The sequence below is a fragment of the Bactrocera dorsalis genome, chromosome 1 (genome assembly GCF_023373825.1).
Source record: "Bactrocera dorsalis isolate Fly_Bdor chromosome 1, ASM2337382v1, whole genome shotgun sequence".
Classification (NCBI taxonomy): Eukaryota; Metazoa; Arthropoda; class Insecta; order Diptera; family Tephritidae; genus Bactrocera; species Bactrocera dorsalis.
In genome coordinates, this window is record NC_064303.1 from 58,078,941 (window position 1) to 58,099,057 (window position 20,117).

Sequence of the window (20,117 nt, forward strand, 5' to 3'; positions counted from 1 at the left end):
ACCGGCCGAGCCCAAACCCAAAAAATCGCGCTTGGGGAAGTCAAAAGTGAAAACAATGCTGATTTATTTTTTTGATTCCAAGGATGTTGTCCACAAAGAATTTGTTCCACGAGGCCAAAACGTTAAGGCGGTATTTAACTTTGGAGTTTGAAGCGATTGGTGTGCCGTGTTAGACGTGTTCAGCCCGAATATCGCGAAGATGAAAGTTGGCGTTTGTTGCACGATAATGCGCCGTCTCACCGATCGATGCTTGTGACCGATTATTTGACCAAAAATCACAGTATGACAATTAACCAATCCCCGTATTCGCCTGATATGACACCGTGCGATCTCTTCCAATTCGGAAAAATGCATTTGCCCATGATAGGAAAACGTCATGCAGACGTAGAGGCCTTTTAGAAGGCTATTTTGATTTTGCCGAAAAAAATATTGGTTCTGTTTTTTCTTTAAAGTCCTGTTTACTTTTGAAAGCTCCTTGTAAAACCAATCATATAGAGTAAAGTTAGCCGTATGTTCGAAAATCTGGATATAAGTTATATAAGGGCTAGGCCAAGCTTTTGCTTAAATTTATTTATTTTAGGCACAAAGTTATACTGTTTTGAGTAAAATATGCTCTCTTATTTTCATTGGGATAACTCACATATTAGCCGATATATGAGGTACAAAATCACCTTGAAGTTCGAAAATCTTTATGATAGGTATATGGGTGCTAAGGCAAGTATGGGTCCGATTCAACCTATATTTGACATACAGAAATGTCATTGTCAGAGAAGTACTCCAACTGATTTTCAATTATAAATCGATATTTTCGAACAAAAGTCAACTTTATCCACATATTCGGTACCTAGGGGCTTGAGCAGTTTTTGTTGGATTTGAACAGTTTTTGGTCATGAGGTTGCATACACTAAAGGCATTATTAGTGCAGAGTTTACTCCCGTTATATTACGAGTAAGTGCTTCTTGAATTGTGTACTGGAAAATAAAAGAATCAAGTGGAATTCAAAATTGTGCTGTACGGAAAAAGGGAGTGGTTATAGCTCGATTTCACTAACATTTACAACGTCACATAGGAATATGAAAATAATACCACCTATCAAATTTTGTAGAAATCGGTCAGTTGAATCCTGAGATATGGGATTTCACAAAAAGTGCCACGTCCATCTGTTTTTATGTTTCTGGCACATTTAGTTATTGATTTATCTCGCTTTTTGTAGTTCTGAATGGTACAGTTATATGGTGAGTGAGCTGGGTTTTCATTCATTTTCACACTATAGGTAAAAACTCCTGTAATATTAGCGTTGGCAAATTTGGTTGTTGTAGTTTTAGTGGTTTAGGAGATATAAATCCTAGCTTCTGCGCTCCCCTGTGCCGAATTACAGTTTTATATCTAAATTTAATGTTTAGTTATGGCACTTTTCCGGATTTCAACCTTTCTCGTCATTCTATCTATCATATCTATTTCGCTTAGTGTTAGGTGATACCTACAACTAGAGATGGGATTTTACCCGGAAAAAACCCCAATGTGGAAAAATGGGATAATATTCGGGGTTTTTCATACTTAGCATATGTAACATCTAGATAATGTGTAGATACATGTGTATATCAAATAGTACGTACCATTACTACTAGTTAGAGCTAATCTAACTTTGTTTATTTTCATAATTCAATAAATACGTTACATACATATACTCCATGCTCTCTAATTAAATAAAATGAGCAGTGGCGTACGCGTTGGTGATCTATTTATCTCACATGTTGTTTTGCCTTCGTACTGTGCGCACTTGTGTTAATTTGTTGGTATAATTGACGACAACTAAAAAAACATGAGACCCATCCTATATACAATCTGAAATATTTGCTGCATCGCAGAGTAACTGTGGAAGAACCACATAAAAGAAACGGTCCGGTACAATGTACTAACTGCCAAGAATATGGGCATACTAAATCATATTGCACTCTACGCAGTGTTTGTGTGGTATGTGGTGATTTACATCCCACTTCGAAATGCACCCTTAAGAAAGAAGAATTAAATAAAAAATGCAGCAATTGTGGAGGAAATCACACTGCTAACTACAGGGGTTGTCCTGTATATAAAGATTTGAAATCAAAGTTGTCACAGGGCATTCAAGCACGTCGTAACCAAATGTTACAAACACCCCGTAATGAAATTATAGCAACCTCAGAGAAAAGTTCAAATCCTATTACTTCTATCAATAATAATATGCAAGGAAGCTATGCAAATGTAGTGAAAGGCAACACTGTGCAAATGCAACTGCCGCAAAATCCTCCAAATGGAGGTATTGAAACTATGATTATAAATCTTACACAGTGTATGACACAATTTATGTCTACCATGCAAAACATGATTCAAGATTTAATAAAATCACAAAATCAAATGCTGCAAAATTTATTAAGTAAAAAATGAGCTTACTAAATATCTGTATATGGAATGCCAACGGTGTTAACCAACATAAATTAGAGATTATCAGATTTCTGTCTGAAAAGAATATTGATGTAATGCTTATATCAGAAACTCATTTAACAAATAAAAATAATTTCAATATTCCTGGATTTAGAGTCTATGTCACAAATCATCCAGATGGAAAAGCGCATGGTGGCACGGCAGTGTTGATTAGAAATCGTTTAAACCACTATGCCCTAGAATCGCATGCTACTCCACAGTTACAAGCTACAACAATTTCACTCAAAAATCGGGGTTGTGACTTAAACCTTACTGCTATATACTGTCCACCTCGTTTTAAAATTACAGAAATCGAATTTAAAGACTTTTTTGGAACACTAGGTCAAAAATTTCTAGCAGGTGGAGATTATAACGCAAAACACACGTACTGGGGCTCGCGTCTTATTAATCCGAAAGGACGACAGTTGTACTACACTATTATGAATAAGCATAATAAGCTGGATATAATATCTCCTGGTAAGCCGACATACTGGCCCAGTGATAGAAGAAAAATACCAGACTTAATAGATTTTGCTGTAGTCAAAAATATTGATAGAACGCTTATGACAGCTGATACATGTACAGACTTATCATCTGATCATTCTCCTGTACTAATAAAGTTATACGAACAGCCCATGATATTTGAGCCGAAAGTTTCTCTAACATCACATAAAACTAACTGGTTGAAATATAGAAAGTATATCAGCACCCACATCAATATTGATTGCAAAATAAATACAGGAAGAGACATTGATGAAAATATAAGAAAAATTAATGACGTAATAACTAATGCAGCTGTATTGGCAACACCAAAAAGAAATAACAAACCAGTTGGTTTTAGAAAGATCACCAATAATGAAATAGAGAAACTTGTAAATGAGAAAAGGCGAGCTAGGCGGGAATGGCAGTTAAATCGATCCCCTTCAACTCTGCTTCAACTGAAATCTGCTGTACGAAAGTTAAAAAAAGCGCTTAAATGCGAAGAGGAACACAACACTGAAAATTATATAAAGAAACTGTGTCCGAATTCTCGCAAGCAAAACTCTCTTTGGAAAGCACAAAAGTCTTTCAAGCCACCAGTAGATTCCAACATGCCTCTAAGACAGTTGAATGGTAATTGGGCACGTAGTGATGAGGATAAGGCAAATTGCTTTGCAAATCACCTAGAAAAGGTATTTCAACCCAATTGCCCAAAGAACAACTTTGAGTTGCCAACCTTGCCCAATACCGAAAAAGAGTCGCATGTGTCTATTAGGACTTCTACTTCTGAAGTTACTAGAATAATAAAAGAGCTTAACCCCAAAAAATCACCTGGGCATGATAATATTACCCAAAAAATGCTAATTGAGTTACCAAATATTGCCGTAAGGGTGCTCTCTTTGCTCTTCAATGCAATTCTTAATCTCGGACACTATCCAAATTCGTGGAAAAAGTCGCAGATCATCTTGATAGACAAACCTGGGAAAGACTTAACACAGCCGTCTTCATACAGACCAATCAGTCTTCTACCCTGTCTTTCTAAGATATTTGAAAAATTGTTACTATCAAAGATGACTCCTTTCCTCCACGAAAATAATATAATACCAACGCACCAATTTGGGTTTCGTGAAAAACATAGCACGATTGAGCAAGTAAATAGAATTACTAACGAAATAAGAAGAGCATTTGAGCACAGAGAGTACTGTTCAGCTATATTTCTAGACGTGGCTCAGGCGTTTGATAAGGTATGGCATGAGGGCCTTTTATACAAGATTAAAAATATTCTACCTTCAAAATTATATAAAACATTGGAATCGTATTTAAAAAATAGAAAATTTATGGTAAAAGTGGGAGATTTCATATCTGATGAAAGACAGATAAGGGCTGGTGTACCCCAGGGCAGTGTTCTAGGCCCAACACTATACATCATATATACAGCAGATCTTCCAACAGCTAACAATGTATTAACTTCTACTTTTGCGGATGACACAGCTATAGTGAGCCGTAACAAATGCCACATAATAGCATCAAGAATATTAGCCGAGCACTTAAAGTTTGTCGAAGAATGGCTAGCTAACTGGCGTATAAAGGTAAATGAACAAAAGTGTAAGCATGTTACATTTTCGCTTAGACCAAAAATGTGTCCGGCAATAAAAATTAACAATATTTTAGTACCCCAAGCGAATGAAGTAACCTATCCTGGTATTCACATAGATAGAAGACTTACGTGGAAAAAACATATATCTAGTAAAATAACTTGCATGAAGATAAGAGCTGCAAATTTAAATTGGCTATTAAATAAAAACTCCAAACTTAGCCTAGACAACAAAGTGCTTTTATATAATGCGGTCATAAAGCCGATTTGGATGTATGGCATTCAACTGTGGGGTACGACCTGTGCAACTAATATAGACATAATACAAAGGTTCCAATCAAAAATGCTTAGATCAATCACGTGTTCACCATGGTACATGCGTAATGAGAATATCCATAAAGACCTTGGTATTTCTATGGTAAGGAAAGAAGTAGAAGACAGCAGAATTAAATATATATGTAAACTCCGTGATCACCCAAACCCTTTGGCTAATGCTTTGGTACATTCCTGCAATCAAACACGCCTTAAAAGAAGAGATATGCCCGCGTACTGAGGAGCAATGTATCACCAAAACAGCTCAATCATTTGCTTGAGCGTGTATAGTTTTAAATAGGTTTAAGATTTTATTACTTATTGTTAGGCTTTCAAAACAAAAAGCAGATTCAATAAATAAAAAGATATTGCAACAAAAAAAAAAAAAATATACTCTTGCAAAATGTTACTTTTTTAATGTTTATATCGCCTAAAAGTAGTCGAGTTAGACACAGGGTTAAATATACTATACATACATTGGGACAAAAAAGCACCTGGAAATTTTAATTAAATTACCTGAGCAAATGATATTAAACGAAAGTATTTTGATAAATTGGTAGGACTGTCCTCAAATACAATGCTAAATATAAGCGCGTTTTGTTAACCAGTTGGTGTACAGCATCTATAATGCCTCGTTCTAGATGATATTTGACCTCTTCAACTGAGGAACATATTAAAGGAGTGACGGATATGGTTCTTGAAAATCGCCGACAATTGTAAGAGAGACGACAAGAGAACTCGATATCTCACGCGTCCGATCGAATGTTTTTGGTGGATATTTCGGTATGAAACGCGTTCTTGTTCGACTTTTCCTGATAAAGCTGAATTCCAAGAAATACTATCGATTAACTACCGTATTCATCACATTTGATCCGTGCGATTTTTTCCCCAATTTAAATTGTCGATCCGTTGAACCGCTTTTAGTCTATCGAGAGATCAAAATATAAACAAAATTCGCTGAAGAAGCTGAAAGCCATCCCAAAAAGTGCTTATGAGAAGTATTTCGAGTTCTGGAAAATCGTTGGCATAGGTGTATTACACCTGGTGAGCATTTCTTTGAAAGCGAGAAATAAATATAGATGAAAAATTAAACATTTTGCGTTCTATTTACTATTCCCTGGTGCCTTTTGGTATAAATGATCAGAAAGACGGGATCAGTTAAATTCCGAGTGACTAAAGAACCGTCCGCTTGTGTAAGCGATAACTTGAGTAAAAATTAAGATATCTTATTGAGACTTCGTACACGCATTCCTTGTGAAAAAGTTAAGAATGAGCTCGTAGACGGCTTAATCGGGTTTATAAATTGCCATAACAAATCACTGAATTTAAATATAGATCTGTAATTTGGCACCGGCGAACGCTGTTAAGGTACATTATGCAAAATCTATTAAACACTCCAACCGACACTGTAAAAATAGATTAAATCAGATGATAACCCCACTCCCCCTATAAAGCTTCCGTCAAAAACTACTAAAAGCGCGATAAATTAATAAATGAGTACTCCGGAGCAATTAAAATTTAGATCTGGAATCATACAAGAGACCTTTATTGGAGCCGCTGCAAAAAATGGACGATAGGCGTGGCACTGCCCATATCCCAGGACCTGCTTTACCGATATCGACCAAATTTGAAATATAGTTTTACCTTGATATTCATATTTTCCAGTGCAAAAATAAACAAAGTCAGACTACAACCACGTCTACTTCCTATATAACCCAATCTACGTGATTCATTCACTTCCCAGATTACAATATTATAATATTGGGATAAAACTTACCCAATAGTGCGCTTAAAGTACATAGGCCACTTTATGACCATAAATTGTTCAAATAGAACCAAACTTATTCAAATCTCCAGATACCGATTAGGTAGATCAAAGCCCTAATTGCGAACTTTTTATCAAAAATATCGATCAATCTGCGACGTATTTTATAGAAATTCGCAGGGAATCCTTTTTTAATAATATTATGCCCATGTGTCAATAATGGGTTAAATCGGGTCAATAATTTATTTAGCCACCATACACCTAATACAAACATTTCCGAACTTCTGATTGACTTTTTTTCGCATACATATATCGGCAACTAGGCGCGGGGAGCATGATTTTCGAATAACGGTGATCTTTGTGCCTAAAACAGGTGAAAACTTGCCCCAGATCACATATCACCTACACACTTAGTTGTGATGTAGGTATAGAGTCTTCGATAGACTGTAATGATGTTAAAGAAGCACTGGAAAAATGTGGTTTTAGTACTAAATCAGTAGTAAATATTTTTTACAGAAACAAAGTCTCACAACCAATGTTCAAAATAGAATTGATGTCAAATTCTAATCAACTTAAGAAAAATGAAACACATCCAATTTACATACTAAATCCACATTAATATTGGGTACAAAATAAATACAGGAAGAGATATTGATGAAAGCATAAGAGAACCAAACAAAAACTCAAAAACTCTCAGAAAAATCACTAATAGAGAAATAGAAAATGAAACAAGTAAGGAAGGGCTAAGTTCGGGTGTCACCGAACATTTTATACTCTCGCATGATAAAGTGATAATCCAGATTTCATTATCCGTCATTTACTTATTTTTTTATTTTGCTGTAAAATTAATTAGAATTAAATTCTGAGAGATTTATCGATAGTTTCGGTGAAAAATTAGGTTAGGTTAGGTTAGGCTTATATCGTGTTCGATATAAGGGACCTTGAAAAGTTATAGTCCGATCACGACAATTTTTTCACAAGGGATACCTCAGCTCAAATACCGTATTTGTGTAAAGTTTTATTTCGCTATGATCATTGGTTTCTAATGTATATATTATACAGAGAAGGCATTAGATGGAATTCAAATTGCGTTATATTGGAAGAAGGCGTGGTTGTGAACCGATTTCACCCATATTTCGTACGTGTCATCAAGGTGTTAAGGAAATATTATACACCGAATTTCATTGAAATCGGTCGAGTAGTTCCTGAGGTATGGTTTTTGGTCCATAAGTGGGCGACGCCACGCCCATTTTCAATTTAAAAAAAAGCAGCTTCCTTCTGCCATTTCTTCCGGAAAATTTAGTGTTTCTGACGTTTTTTGTTAGTCGGTTAACGCACTTTTAGTGATTTTCAACATAACCTTTGTATGGGAGGTGGGCGTGGTTATTATCCGATTTCTTCCATTTTTAAACTGTATATGGAAATGCCTGAAGGAAACGACTCTATAGAGTTTGGTTGACATAGCTATAGTAGTTTTCGAGATATGCACAAAAAACTTAGTAGGGGGCGGGGTTTCCGCCATTTTGTGGGCGTGGCAGTGGGCCGATTTTGCTCATCTTCGAACTTAACCTTCCTATGGAGCCAAGAAATACGTACCAAGTTTAATCACGATATCTCAATTTTTACTCAAGTTACAGCTTGCACGGACGGACAGACGGACGGACGGACAGACAGACATCCGGATTTCAACTCTACTCGTCACCCTGATCACTTTGGTATATATAACCCTATATCTGACTCTTTTAGTTTTAGGACTTACAAACAACCGTTATGTGAACAAAACTATAATACTCTCCTTAGCTACTTTGTTGCGGGAGTATAAAAATGCTCAGAATCCAACATTCGAAGGACATCATTAAAGAGGTCAAAAAGGACAAAAACTTTCTTTAAAATATTGTGACTGGTGACGAAACGTGATGTTTCCAATATGATCCCGAAACGAAACGCCAGAGTGCTGAATGGAAGGCACCGGCCGAGCCCAAACCCAAAAAATCGCGCTTGGGGAAGTCAAAAGTGAAAACAATGCTGATTTATTTTTTTGATTCCAAGGATGTTGTCCACAAAGAATTTGTTCCACGAGGCCAAAACGTTAAGGCGGTATTCAACTTTGGAGTTTGAAGCGATTGGTGTGCCGTGTTAGACGTGTTCAGCCCGAATATCGCGAAGATGAAAGTTGGCGTTTGTTGCACGATAATGCGCCGTCTCACCGATCGATGCTTGTGACCGATTATTTGACCAAAAATCACAGTATGACAATTAACCAATCCCCGTATTCGCCTGATATGACACCGTGCGATCTCTTCCAATTCGGAAAAATGCATTTGCCCATGAAAGGAAAACGTCATGCAGACGTAGAGGCCTTTTAGAAGGCTATTTTGATTTTGCCGAAAAAAATATTGGTTCTGTTTTTTCTTTAAAGTCCTGTTTACTTTTGAAAGCTCCTTGTAAAACCAATCATATAGAGTAAAGTTAGCCGTATGTTCGAAAATCTGGATATAAGTTATATAAGGGCTAGGCCAAGCTTTTGCTTGAATTTATTTATTTTAGGCACAAAGTTATACTGTTTTGAGTAAAATATGCTCTCTTATTTTCATTGGGATAACTCACATATTAGCCGATATATGAGGTACAAAATCACCTTGAAGTTCGAAAATCTTTATGATAGGTATATGGGTGCTAAGGCAAGTATGGGTCCGATTCAACCTATATTTGACATACAGAAATGTCATTGTCAGAGAAGTACTCCAACTGATTTTCAATTATAAATCGATATTTTCGAACAAAAGTCAACTTTATCCACATATTCGGTACCTAGGGGCTTGAGCAGTTTTTGTTGGATTTGAACAGTTTTTGGTCATGAGGTTGCATACACTAAAGGCATTATTAGTGCAGAGTTTACTCCCGTTATATTACGAGTAAGTGCTTCTTGAATTGTGTACTGGAAAATAAAAGAATCAAGTGGAATTCAAAATTGTGCTGTACGGAAAAAGGGAGTGGTTATAGCTCGATTTCACTAACATTTACAACGTCACATAGGAATATGAAAATAATACCACCTATCAAATTTTGTAGAAATCGGTCAGTTGAATCCTGAGATATGGGATTTCACAAAAAGTGCCACGTCCATCTGTTTTTATGTTTCTGGCACATTTAGTTATTGATTTATCTCGCTTTTTGTAGTTCTGAATGGTACCGTTATATGGTGAGTGAGCTGGGTTTTCATTCATTTTCACACTATAGGTAAGAACTCCTGTAATATTAGCGTTGGCAAATTTGGTTGTTGTAGTTTTAGTGGTTTAGGAGATATAAATCTTAGCTTCTGCGCTCCCCTGTGCCGAATTACAGTTTTATATCTAAATTTAATGCTTAGTTATGGCACTTTTCCGGATTTCAACCTTTCTCGTCATTCTATCTATCATATCTATTTCGCTTAGTGTTAGGTGATACCTACAACTAGAGATGGGATTTTACCCGGAAAAAACCCCAATGTGGAAAAATGGGATAATATTCGGGGTTTTTCATACTTAGCATATGTAACATCTAGATAATGTGTAGATACATGTGTATATCAAATAGTACGTACCATTACTACTAGTTAGAGCTAATCTAACTTTGTTTATTTTCATAATTCAATAAATACGTTACATACATATACTCCATGCTCTCTAATTAAATAAAATGAGCAGTGGCGTACGCGTTGGTGATCTATTTATCTCACACGTTGTTTTGCCTTCGTACTGTGCGCACTTGTGTTAATTTGTTGGTATAATTGACGACTTGGATTTTGTTTTGTGAACTTTTGATTGCCTAGTGCTTAAATACGTGATTTGCTTTGAGTTGACAACTACTGCTATTCTTACGGACTTCGATACTTACTTCTTTTTATGAACGGTAACTTACCGGTAAGTTTGAGCTTTAATATTTGTTATATTAGACTATAGAAGTTTTATATTCCTTTCAAACCTTGTACTTTTATTCATTGAAATTGGGCAAGGTATAAATTCCTTCTTTTGGAATTCCTTCTTTTGGAATTTATACTTATTTCATATTAGTTTCGTAGGTATACCTACTCTGTTAATATACAATACAGGGTAGGCCATTTAAAGTTGACCCATCTGGCAACGCTGTAACTTTTAACAGCGCCGACAAATCGGCTAATGTCATACCGCGTTAGAAGCGTCATTCGAAGACAATTTATACCATGGAACAGTACACTCCAAAAGAACGCGCTGAAATTGTTCAGCTTTATATTCAAAATAACTTTTCAATTGTGTTAACTCAACGTGCGTTTCGCAAAAAAAATAAAGTGAAAAGTGCTCCAGTTAAGAACACAATTAAGTCTTTATACGCAAAATTTGTGAACACCGGTAATCTCAGTAATGCCAGTCATGCATCCAGACAACGCACAAGACGTTCTGATGAAAATATCGAAGCTGTACGAGCCAGTATTGAGGAGACTCCATCGACATCGAGTTATCGCCGCTCTCAGGAATTAGACATCTCTCGCACCACTCTCCGACGCATAATTCATAAAGATTTGAAGATGTTTCCATATAAAATTCAAATGACACAAAAACTAAACCCAGCTGATTATCCGCGACGCCTTAATTTTGGCAAATGGGCCATCCATTTTTCCCCGGGCGATTGATATCGAAAAATGGTGATGTTGACTGGCCACCGAGATCACCAGATTTGACGCCACCAGACTTTTATTTGTGGGGTTATTTGAAATCCAAGGTATACGCTAATAAGCCAAAGACCTTAGCTCAACTGAAAGCCAACATTCGACGTGAAACAGCCGCCATATCATCCGAAACATTGGCCAAAGTCATGGAAAATGTCGAAAAAAGAGTGCATTTAGCTGTCAAAGCTAAAGGTGCCCATTTACGCGATCTAATTTTTAAATATTAGCTGAAACAAATCCCCTTGGACCAAAATAAATTATTTTTGAAATGAACAAAAAACATTGTTTTCTTTTGTTCTTTTTTTTTAGAAACAAATGGGTCAACTTTAAATGGCCTACCCTGTACTTTAGAACAACTCTATGCATTTCTACTGTTTTTTTATCTGTTTTTTTTTTCCTTAGATCATATCATGCCCAGAAAGAAAAATACTGATGTATGGGAAAACTATCTTCATTCGGCAAACAGTAAACCAGTAAAATGCAAACACTGTGAAAACGTTTACCAATTTGGCAATGTCAGCAAGATGACCAGCCATCTGTTAAAATGTTATAGATGTCCAACTGTTATCAAGAACAAATTACAGAAAATACCTGTTACTAGCACAACTGCCACAAATCTGCCCTTGCAAGCTGAATCACATAATGAAATGTCACAAGATTTGACGGATACAATTTCTAATATTACGACTTCATCAGAAGTTTTAACAGAAAAAAACTTTATCTAAATCAGCACTTATCGAAGGCAATATTTGTTACCGGTTCTCCTTTATCCATCGTTGAACATCCGCTGTGGGTACGATTTTTTGACGATTTGCAACCACTTTATAAGTTACCATCCAGAAAAGCTATCTCCACAACACATTTGGAAACTATTTATAATGAAATGGTCAATGAAATTACAGACGAACTGAAATCTATAAATGAATTACATTTGCAGTGTGATGGGTGGAGCAATCAGCGCAATGAAGGTATCATCAACTTCATTATTGCAAATTACGTTAACCAAAAGCTGTGTTTATTCCCTTTGGGTTTTTTCCCACTGCCCATCTCTACCTACAACCGCTAGGTGAACAAAATTATAATACTCTGTAGCAACTGGTTGCAAGAGAATAAAAAGTCGCCAGGGCACGTAATTTTACCCCAAAAATATTTATTGGGCTACCAAATATTGCTGTAGAGGTGCTCTCTTTGCTCTTCCATGCAATTCTTATTTTCGGATAATGTCCAATTTCATGGGAAGGATTTAACATAGCCGTCTTCATACAGACCAATCAGTCTTTTACCCTGTATTTCTAAAATACAATATTTGAAAAAGTGTCACTATCAAAGATGTATCCTTAATTACAAGAAAATAAAATAGTACTAACACACCAATTCGGGTTTCGTAAAAAACATAGCACGATTGAACAAGTAAATACAATTACTAACGAAATAAGAAACGCATTTGAGCACAAAGAGTACTGTTCAGTTATATTTTCAAGGTCCGTATCCAGCTCTTAAGTAATTGCTAAAAAAAAATCATTATTTCTTGAGCTGTAGTCAAGTAATTTTTACATCTGGCTATGCATTCCACATTAGAAGAGCAAGAGAAAATAAACAAAGAAAATATACTTACATACATACTCGTATATGTGTAAGTATATAAATATTTTCATTGCGATTTAAGGAATGTGGATGAATACTGGTAGGTTTTATACAAAATTTTCAAATGAACTATAGTTCATAATAAAGATTTTAACTAATTTGTGGTATGAAGGCCTTTTATTTAATATAAGGTCCCTTTAGAATTGTATAAAAAGTTGGAAAAGTTGGACAAAAAGTAGACAATTTATGGTTAAAGTGGAAGATTTTATATCTGATGAACGACAGATAAGGGCTGGTGCTCCACAGGGCAGTATTTTAGGCCCAACTCTATACGTCATATATACAGCAGATCTTCCAACAGTTAATAATGTATTGACATCAGCTTTTGCGGATGACACCGCTTTAGTGAGCCGTAACAAATGACACAGAACAGCATTAAGAATATTAGCGGAGCACTTCAGATCTATCGAAGAATAACTATCAGATTGGCGTATAAATGTGAATGAACAGAAGTGTAAGCATGTTGCGTTTTCGCTAAGACCAAAAATGTGCTCGGCAGTAGAAATAAACAATATATTTGTGCCCCAAACCGAACGAAGTAACATATCTTGGTATTCACATAGACAGAAGGCTCATGTGGAGAAAACACATCTCTAGTAAAATAACATGTATGAAGATTAGAGCTGCAGATTTAAATTGGCTTTTAAATAAAAACTCTAAGCTTAGCCTAGACAACAAAGTGATTTTATACAATACGGTCATAAAACCGATTTGGATGTATGGCATTGAACTGTGGGGTACAACCTGTGCCACAAATATTGATATACAAAGGTTCCAATCGAAAATGCTTAGAACAATCACTTGGTCGCCATGATACATGCGTAATGAAAATGTCTATAAAGATCTTAGTATTTCTATAGTAAAGCAAGAAGTAGACAACAGCATAATGAAATATATATCTAAACTCCGAGATCACCTAAACTTATTTCCTAATGCTATAGACCAGTGTTTCCCAAAGTGGGCGATAATGCCCCCTTGGGGGCGCTGCAGGTGTCAAGGGGGGCGGTAAGAGACCCAGAAAGAAAATGGGGCGTTGTGTAGAGGCCTGGGGGGTTATTTGTAATTTTATTTAGCTAGGAGGCCTCTTAGACAACGACTACATGAGCTCTCGACTCTCAACAATAACTTGTGAACATCAACTAATATGAATTAAAAGATATATTTATCTATATATATCTATATTTCTCTCCGCATAGTTCATACATATATCTGTCCTATTTTATTGAATATAGAAAAATTGAAAATCATGTCAATCGGTCGCTCCGTTTCATAACGGGGCATCTCGACAGGATAGAATTTATAGAATACTAACTGTCAAACGTATTGCTATTGCCATTGCCAAATCTGTATGTGGGCATTTGCTTTCATATTATAATCATTTGCCTAAAGGTGTAGAGTAGGTAGGTTCGAGCTGATGTAGCGCATGCTTTGAGCTCTTGAAAAATTTATTTTATCATTTGCGAAATGACTTCGGGTAGGTAGCTGATGTAGCGCACGTTTTGAGCTTTTGAACTCCTTAAATCTTTTATGTGGAAAATAAAAAAAGGATCTTTATCCTTTCTTACAAATGTATTTCTAGGAAATATAAGAATTCATATTTTTGGACTACTATACAATAATCGTGCTTAAGTATTCCTATATAAACAATGTAATATTTATTTCATATTAACTTGTGGTTTTGCGCGCAACATATGGGCATTACTTACGCCTCCTTTACACTACTCGCGTAGTTAAACGGATTTCTCAAAGCAAGACAATGTCAGAAGTAAAAAAGAAGAGACGGCAATACTGTGCGGAATACATTAAATTTGGATTCATTGAAAATCCCAAAAAACCCATCCTCGCCTTTGTGTCTTCTATGTCTAGAAGCATTTTCGAATGAAGCAATGAAGCCTTTAAGACTGCAAGACCATTTGAATAAAATGCATCCAGATAAGAGAGACAAGAATGCAGCATATTTTCAAGACCTAGAGAAGAAGAACACGGCGAATATCGCATTCGATGGAACGATGATCTGTACGAGATAGATGACGACATTGACATAGTTCAGTGAATTCAAAGACAGCGGCTACGCTGGCTAGGTCATGTTGTCCGGATGGACGAAAACACTCCAGCTCTGAAAGTATTCGACGCAGTACCCGTCGCGGGAAGCAGAGGAAGAGGAAGACCTCCACTCCGTTGGAAGAACCAAGTGGAGAAGGACCTGTCTTCGCTTGGAATATCCAATTGGCGCCACGTAGCGAAGAGAAGAAACGAATGGCGCGCTGTTGTTGAGTCGGCTATAATCGTATAAGCGGTGTCTACGCCAGTAAAGAAGAAGAAGAAGAGAAGAGGCATAATACTCAGCCAAGTGTAGCAGAACTATTTTCGGCGGCTACTAAGCAAGATGACGACGGACTTCGAGCTTCGTACAATATCTCTTTGTTAATTTCTCAAAAAGGCAAACCACGTAACATCGGAGAAGAATTAATATTGCCAGCAATAAATGAAGTAATAACTACCGTGCTTCATAAACCGGCCGCAGATATTATCCGAAAAATTCCTTGAGTAATAATTCTGTGAAAAGATGAATTGATGAAATGGCTGAACGCATTGAAGAATCATTATGCGATCACCTGAGGACAAGCCAATTCTCAATTCTGCTCGATGAGTCCACTTTACCAACTAATGAAGCATTGTTGATGTCTTACGTGAGGTTTTTTAAAGATGAGAAAATATGTGAAGAACTATTATTTGCTAGAAATTTAGAGACCGATACAAAAGACGAAACCATATTCAATATATTGGAAAAGTTTTGCGGTGAGAAAGAGATTCCTTTAAAAAATATTATTTCAATTGGTACGGATGGCGCTCCGGCTATGATAGGGTGCCATAAAGGCTTAATAGCGCACTTAAAAAATAAAATTCCAGATGTCCTTGGTGTACATTGCGTTATTCATAGACAACATTTAGTTGCTAGAAACTTAAGTGAAAAACTATTTCAATCACTGCAATATGTCATCAAAGCAGTCAATAAAATCCGCAACAGCTCGTTTGTTGTTTCATACTGAAGTTCGTTGGCTATCAAGAGGCAATTGTCTGACTCGATTCTACAACCTGTTTGATTCTGTTACAGAGTTCTTGGAAACTAAAGATACAGAATTTCAAGACAAGCTCATAACATCAAAGAATGATATAGCTTACATGACAGACCTGTATAAATTGTTCAACGACATGAATTTCCAACTGCAAGGCGATAAACTAAATTTAATTAAAACAAAAAACGTCGTTGCTGCTTTCGCAGCCAAACTGCTTCTACACAAAAAGAATCTGGGCAGACGTGAGTTTCACAATTTTCCGAATTTATCAGTATCATGCAGTAACGACGAATTGTTTGCCTACTGCCAACATTTGGAAAACCTCCACATTGACTTCACCGAACGATACCAGAACATTTTGAACTTGGAAATACCAGACTGGGTATAGAATCCGTTTTCAAATGTCAACGCAGCTATGTCACCTCAGCTGGAAGAAGAACTTATAGAATTGACAACAAACAAGGAAATAAAAATCAAGTTCAAAAATGGTTACCAAGAATTTTGGCTACAAAAACCGATCTCGCAATTGTACCCTGGATTGTGGCCAATCGTTCAACGATTCTTGATAGCATTCCCATCATCATATTTGTGTGAACGTGGATTTAGTGCTGTGACAACACTGCTTACTAAAAATAGAAATCGTTTGCTTGTTACCGAACGTGGCGACTTGCGACTGTTCTTGAGTAAATTGGAACCTGATATTAACAAACTTATTAAACAACATCAGATTCATCCTTCACATTAGTTTTTATATATGGATCGATTATTTTAGTTTTATTTTTAATAAAAGATTCTCTGTTTTAATACTATGAAGTTGTGTTTCAATAATTCTTCTTGGCAGGTGAGCCTGTAAGAGTTAATTTGAGACCTAAGCACCGTTGTATATTACGTACTGCGCTCAGGTTTCAAGTTGCTGGTTATAGTAAAAGTTTCGTTTATAATTCTCCGTTAGTATACATATACATATAGGTCACAATAATTAATTTGAAGTTATAGTGGTTTTTAAATAGGTGAAAAAATAAGGGCGCTAAAAAAATATTTATTCTCAAAGTGGGCGGTAGACAAAATAAGTTTGGGAACCACTGCTATAGACATTCATGCGATCAAACACGCCTAAAAAGACCAAACCTCCCAATCCCTTCTTGAGCTTGTCTAGTTTTAAATAGATTAAAGATTTTATTACTTATTGTTATGCTTTTAAAACAAAAAGCAAGCAGATCCAATGAACAATTTGAAAAAATATATATAATATATTTCGCAGACATTACATGTTTTCTTTTGCATGTGGTTTAGTTGTGCCATGCAGGATTGGGAAAACGTTGCATACAGTGTGCAAGGGTTTTGCAAGAGCAAGTGAATTCATCTTATGTATTTTCGAATAACTCAGATACGTTGTGTCAGTTAATTATTTCCAATTATTTACAAAATTGAAAGTATAGAATTTTTTTATTGTGTAATGCAGATAGTCAAGAATTTGGTTTATTTTAACAACCATAAAGACTCATCTACTAAAAAATATCTGTAATGTTTTAAATCCAACCTAAGCGATGAAAAATAAAATCGCTTCATGCTAAAGTTGAGGAGGCATCCCATCAAAGCTGATTAAGCGCGACAAATCATAAATACTTAAAAATACTAGTAATAAACCTAAAATAAGTTTAATATCAAAACGCGTATACAATTTTTGCCGAAATAATTGATTATAATTGGCGTTTTTTACTTCATTATAAGTAGCTTTAAAGAAGTTCTCTATTTTTCTTCAGTTGGTATTTGACTTAAGATATTTTAACCCTTTTATGCCCGAATTGAAATAGGCGGAGCTAAAGCATTTTTTAGGGCAGATATATGTATGTAAGTCTTAACTCAAGTATGAAGTGAAAAAGTTTCAAAGTCTTTCGTGTCCTGGTTCGTTAGTTACAGGATATTGCCTATAGACAACAGCACTTTTACAAAATTAATTTAAACAAACTAACCACTTTTCCAATGATTCATTTTTATTTTCAATAACTATATTGCCTTTACTTATTTATGTTGTCCCCTTGGTTTTACAATAAAAGAGCTATTTTAATCTTTTTAAACACTTTTTGCGTAAACGCCTTTTTTCGCGATCTTGACAATTTCACTCTACGAAAAACGCCTACTGAATGAACTTTTGCATAGCTTATAATAGAACAATTCACTGTAAGCTTACACAATACATCAGAATACATAATGCAAAAAAGCGCGCGTCAAAAAAATTGCTATAACGGGACTTAGAAGCATATACATACATATGTAAATGTTGCCTATAGGCAACATCGGGCATGAAAGGGTTAAATATTCAAGATATTATACATAATCTATACCTATGTATAGTACTACAATAATTAAAAGCCGATAACATTTTAAGATTATTACAAAAAATAAAACGAACGACGTCGTCAATGTATCAAATTTTCATATACATATGTATACTTACATTACACATTGTTGGGGAACACGCATAGGTATTTTAGCGTATTGGCATATTTCAATATAAGCTAATGCTGCAGTACATGGGCCCTTAAGATATGGATTTTTAGGATTTTTCCGATTCATATAACCCAATTCCATGCAAATATTTAGAAAAGGCTCCACATCCATTACGATTGAGCAGTGGTTTAAAGGTGAAAATAGTTGGTTGCATATTTCGGCGAATTCAGTAATAGAACCATTTGTCTGTTCCATGGTATTATTGCAGCAGTTTATGATCCATGCTTCAGAAAAAAAATAATCAGATTTTTCAATTATGTTGGAGGGAGTAATAAAGTCATCAAATGGTTCATTGTTCATGGTGCCTAGTAACCCAGCAGTTTGACCAAAATAGCGTCCACTAAGTTCCAGCCAACACAAACTGAACTTCATATTGCACTCAACTTTAAATCCAGCTTCACATTTTATTTTCAGTATATCTGAGTCTCTGTATACGATTAAATCTTCGACTATAATAGGCAGCATAGGATTTGAAATGCCATCAAATGTCATGGTCTAGCAAAAAAATGTTAATTAAAAGATCATGAATATATACGTGCATTTTTATGTAGAAAATAATTTAATTTGACTAAGACGGGTTCATTTAAAATCAAATCGATACAAAAAATTTCCAGATAGGAAAACTTTTTTGTTCGTGTAATATACTTGTATGAACTCCAGATGTGAATTAGTGTGTTTGGCTGTCGTTTGCTGACGACGCCAAAGGTTTGTCTGGCGATTTTTACTTACATCGGTTTTTGGATCAATTTCAAATGAATGACCTCTAGTAATAAGATTTATTTTAGCCAGAGGGTTTTCATAACTGTTCTGTGAAATAGTCTAAAAAAATATTTATTAGTTAATGTAAAAGGTTCGTTTTTTTTTTTGTAATTGAAAATACCGTCAAATCAATAGTAAGAGTGAACGTATTGTTCCAAAAATCATGTGATAAAATATAGGTGCAATTGGTGAATTGATGGACATTTTTTTTTAGATCAACAAAACGTTTGTCATGTGTGATGTAGAACATTGAGTCTATCAAGTATGCACGTGCTGTAAAGAGAAAAAGAAAAGGGAAATAGAGTAGCTCTTTGCGGCCGTTACCCTAAACCTAAAGTTATGCAAATGGATTATAATTACTCAACCGAACTTAAATATACAAGTACTTGTAAAACTCATATTCACTCCACGAACACAATAGACAAAAGTTAAAGTATAAGTTTTGATGTACAATAGCGTGGGTAAAATTTAACCTTAAAATGCAGATTTAAATTAACTTCTGTAACTTAACTTTAAGTTAAGAATTACCTTTATTAAACTCAGAATTAACTTCTTGGTCTTTAAAATTAACGTCGGAATTAAATTAAATTAGATTTTAACTTCAGAATTAATTCATTAACTTAAGAATTAAATTTAACATATGCACTATAATTAACAATATTCTCGACGAACCTTTTTTATTGGGTATATATTAAAATGGTTGATATACTTACACCTCTAAAAAAGCCTTTCCAATTATGAGCTCTTATTGCCAACGGTTTTCTAGTTTTTTATTATACAACTACTTGGAAAAATATTTAGTTTTCTGGATTTTGTAATAAATTCAATGTT

At 35.3% G+C, this 20,117-nt stretch overlaps 1 protein-coding gene across 10 annotated transcripts in view; it reads right to left on the reverse strand.

Moving 5' to 3' along the window:
* Window positions 1-20,117, reverse strand: part of LOC105224506 (uncharacterized) — a 435,144-nt gene that overhangs the window by 88,367 nt on the left and 326,660 nt on the right. For all 10 annotated transcript variants that reach the window (XM_049462163.1, XM_049462167.1, XM_049462176.1 and 7 more), the window contains 3 exons: window positions 19,408-19,559; window positions 19,257-19,346; window positions 18,475-19,022 (listed from right to left, as the gene is read on the reverse strand). In XM_049462163.1, the coding sequence (XP_049318120.1) occupies window positions 18,475-19,022; window positions 19,257-19,346; window positions 19,408-19,559 (790 nt within the window). The remainder of the gene's footprint in view (window positions 1-18,474; window positions 19,023-19,256; window positions 19,347-19,407; window positions 19,560-20,117) is intronic.